The 2,311-nt window shown below is 31.3% G+C and overlaps 2 protein-coding genes across 2 annotated transcripts; one reads left to right on the top strand and one right to left on the bottom strand.

Moving 5' to 3' along the window:
- The first annotated feature begins 630 nt into the window (after positions 1–630).
- On the top strand, positions 631–1,887 carry LOC100638791 (NAD-dependent protein deacetylase SRT1-like). Its single transcript, XM_003391590.2, has 6 exons — positions 631–731; positions 778–855; positions 925–1,022; positions 1,074–1,343; positions 1,392–1,575; positions 1,622–1,887. The coding sequence occupies exons 3-6, from the start codon at positions 978–980 to the stop codon at positions 1,744–1,746; spliced, it is 624 nt and encodes a 207-aa protein (XP_003391638.2). The 5' UTR covers positions 631–731; positions 778–855; positions 925–977; the 3' UTR covers positions 1,747–1,887.
- LOC109591497 (uncharacterized) lies at positions 1,783–2,210 on the bottom strand. The gene is made up of 2 exons (XM_020007226.1): positions 1,924–2,210; positions 1,783–1,877 (listed from the first exon to the last, which is right to left on the bottom strand). The coding sequence occupies exons 1-2, from the start codon at positions 2,204–2,206 to the stop codon at positions 1,855–1,857; spliced, it is 306 nt and encodes a 101-aa protein (XP_019862785.1). The 5' UTR covers positions 2,207–2,210; the 3' UTR covers positions 1,783–1,854.
- Positions 2,211–2,311: the final 101 nt, after the last annotated feature.

Genomic DNA, 2,311 nt, shown 5'->3' on the forward strand with positions numbered 1-2,311 from the left:
AAAAATTCATTAAAAATTTAATTTTGATTGGAATCAGTTTAAACTTTTTACACAACATAAAAACATGTATATGCATCAGAAAAAATTATAAAAATCAAAAATTTTCTCCTTGTCATTTTTGACAAAATTTGGCTAGCAACCATGTACTATTATAGTACAGGGACTTTTGGCCCAATTTTGGAGAAACTTTAAAAATTCATTAAAGAATTAATTTTGATTAGAATCAGTTTAAACTTTTTACACAACATAAGAATATTTATATGCATCAGAAAAAATTTTAAAATGAAGAATTTTCTTCTAGTCATTTTTGATGAAATTTGGCCAGTGATCCTGTACTATAGTACAGGGACTTTGGCCCAATTTTGGGGAAACTTTAAAAATTCATAAAAAATTTAATTTTGATTGAAATCAGTTTAAACTTTTTACACAAGGTATATGCATCAGAAAAAATAATAAAAATAGAGAATGTTTTCTTTTTCAATTTTGGTAAAACTTGACCCAAGTAGTACAGGGTTTGGGCTTGATTTTTAGCAGCTTTAAAATTTCACAAAAAATAAATTTTGATCAAAATAAGTTCAAATTATGTATGCAACATAAGTGCATGTATAAGAAATTGAGAATGTAATAGAAATAAATTCTAATTTATTTGCCAAATAATTTGCCTTGTATTCATTGTTGTTCAGAACATTCAAATTTTTAACCAAAAGTGTTCCATGCTAAAAACAGCTATGGTAAAGTAATGCAATAATTATCCATTGTTTGTATTGATAATTTTAGGTAGAAAATGTGATGATCCAAGCTGTCAGGGGATCTTACGTGACACGATAATAAACTTTGGAGAAGACCTTCCAGACAGTAAGAGAAAGATAAAATTAGACAAAAAAATTTATAACCAAAATCTTTCTTTTTAATTTTCATTACTAGGCGAGTTGACAAGAGGTACAGAAGAAGGTGAAGTAGCAGACCTTTGCTTAGCAATGGGATCCAGTCTCACTGTGACTCCAGCGGCTGACATACCAGAGGTTAGTCAGTATAGCGTCTCACATGTTAGTCACATGATATCATCATTACAGTGTGTCACTGAGAGAGGAGAGAAGCTGGTTATAGTTAACCTGCAAAAGACACCATTGCACAATATGGCTGCACTCTGCATTCATGCTAAATGTGAAGAAGTCTCCACAATGGTAATGGAGAAGCTTGGACTGCCCATACCTGAGTTTAGACTTAAGAGAAGAGTATTCATTAAAGTGACACAAAGTACTAAAGGACCTCCTGAGGAACAGGTTTCATTATCAATAGAAGGACAGGACATGTATGGATTCTATTTCTCATTTCTAACTGGAGTAAGCCAAGAAAATTTTCAAGTTTTAATATTTCATATAATTTTAAAGGTTACAGTGTTTGTAGGTGAAAGACCTCAACAGTTGCAAGAGCCTTTCTCTATCAGGTTTCCATGGAGAGCATCAGCTGGTGCCTCATCAGATGAAATGAAGGCTCAGTTGACGTTTCATTTTCAAGGACATTATGGTGAACCACCACTTGATAAAGAACTGATTATTAAAAAGGGAGTGAAAGGTGAAATTATGGTGATTAACATTTCTAATATTTGGTTTTGTTATAGATATGCAGCTCAAACTATTATTAATTTATAATCCAGGAACAAGTCAATGGAGTATAGAAGATGATACTACTGCTGGTATAGTTCCAACTGCAGGCATAAAGAAGCTAACCCTCAAGGACAAGTAATAATGGGACAAGGATCAAAAATAGATGCATAACTTTAATTTGAACAACTTTTGTAATTTGAAAACCAAAATTACTGTAACAACATAAATTTTTGTTATTGCAAATAAATTAGTCAATATAGTCTTTTATTTCTATGATAAAGATATGAAATAAAATTAGCAATGATCTAGTGCTTACTTTCAGCTACTGGTTTCTGACCAATCTTTTCAAGTGCATCCACTAGTGCTTTCCAAGTTGCTCCTCCTTTCTTATCAACATCATCAATTCGATTTAGCCATATCTCTAAAGTTCTTTTAAGGCGTGCTTCAGTATCTTGAGGATTGTCATTTTCAATAAGGTTTACACGTATTAGATTTAAACCTAACTCCAGTCCAAGGTCCCTCCATTTAACATAATCAAATTTGCTGTTCCTTAGCATAGAAAGAATGTCATTCAAATCCTTTATTTCCAATTTCATCATGCTTAGATCTACCATAAAAATTATAAAATTATAGGTGCTTACAATTAATATTTCATGCATGCATTTATAACACATGTAAAAATGTATTTAAAATGCAATCTATAG

The sequence above is a fragment of the Amphimedon queenslandica genome, unplaced genomic scaffold (assembly GCF_000090795.2).
Source record: "Amphimedon queenslandica unplaced genomic scaffold, v1.1 AMPQUscaffold_7997_Cont20056, whole genome shotgun sequence".
Taxonomy (NCBI): domain Eukaryota; kingdom Metazoa; phylum Porifera; class Demospongiae; order Haplosclerida; family Niphatidae; genus Amphimedon; species Amphimedon queenslandica.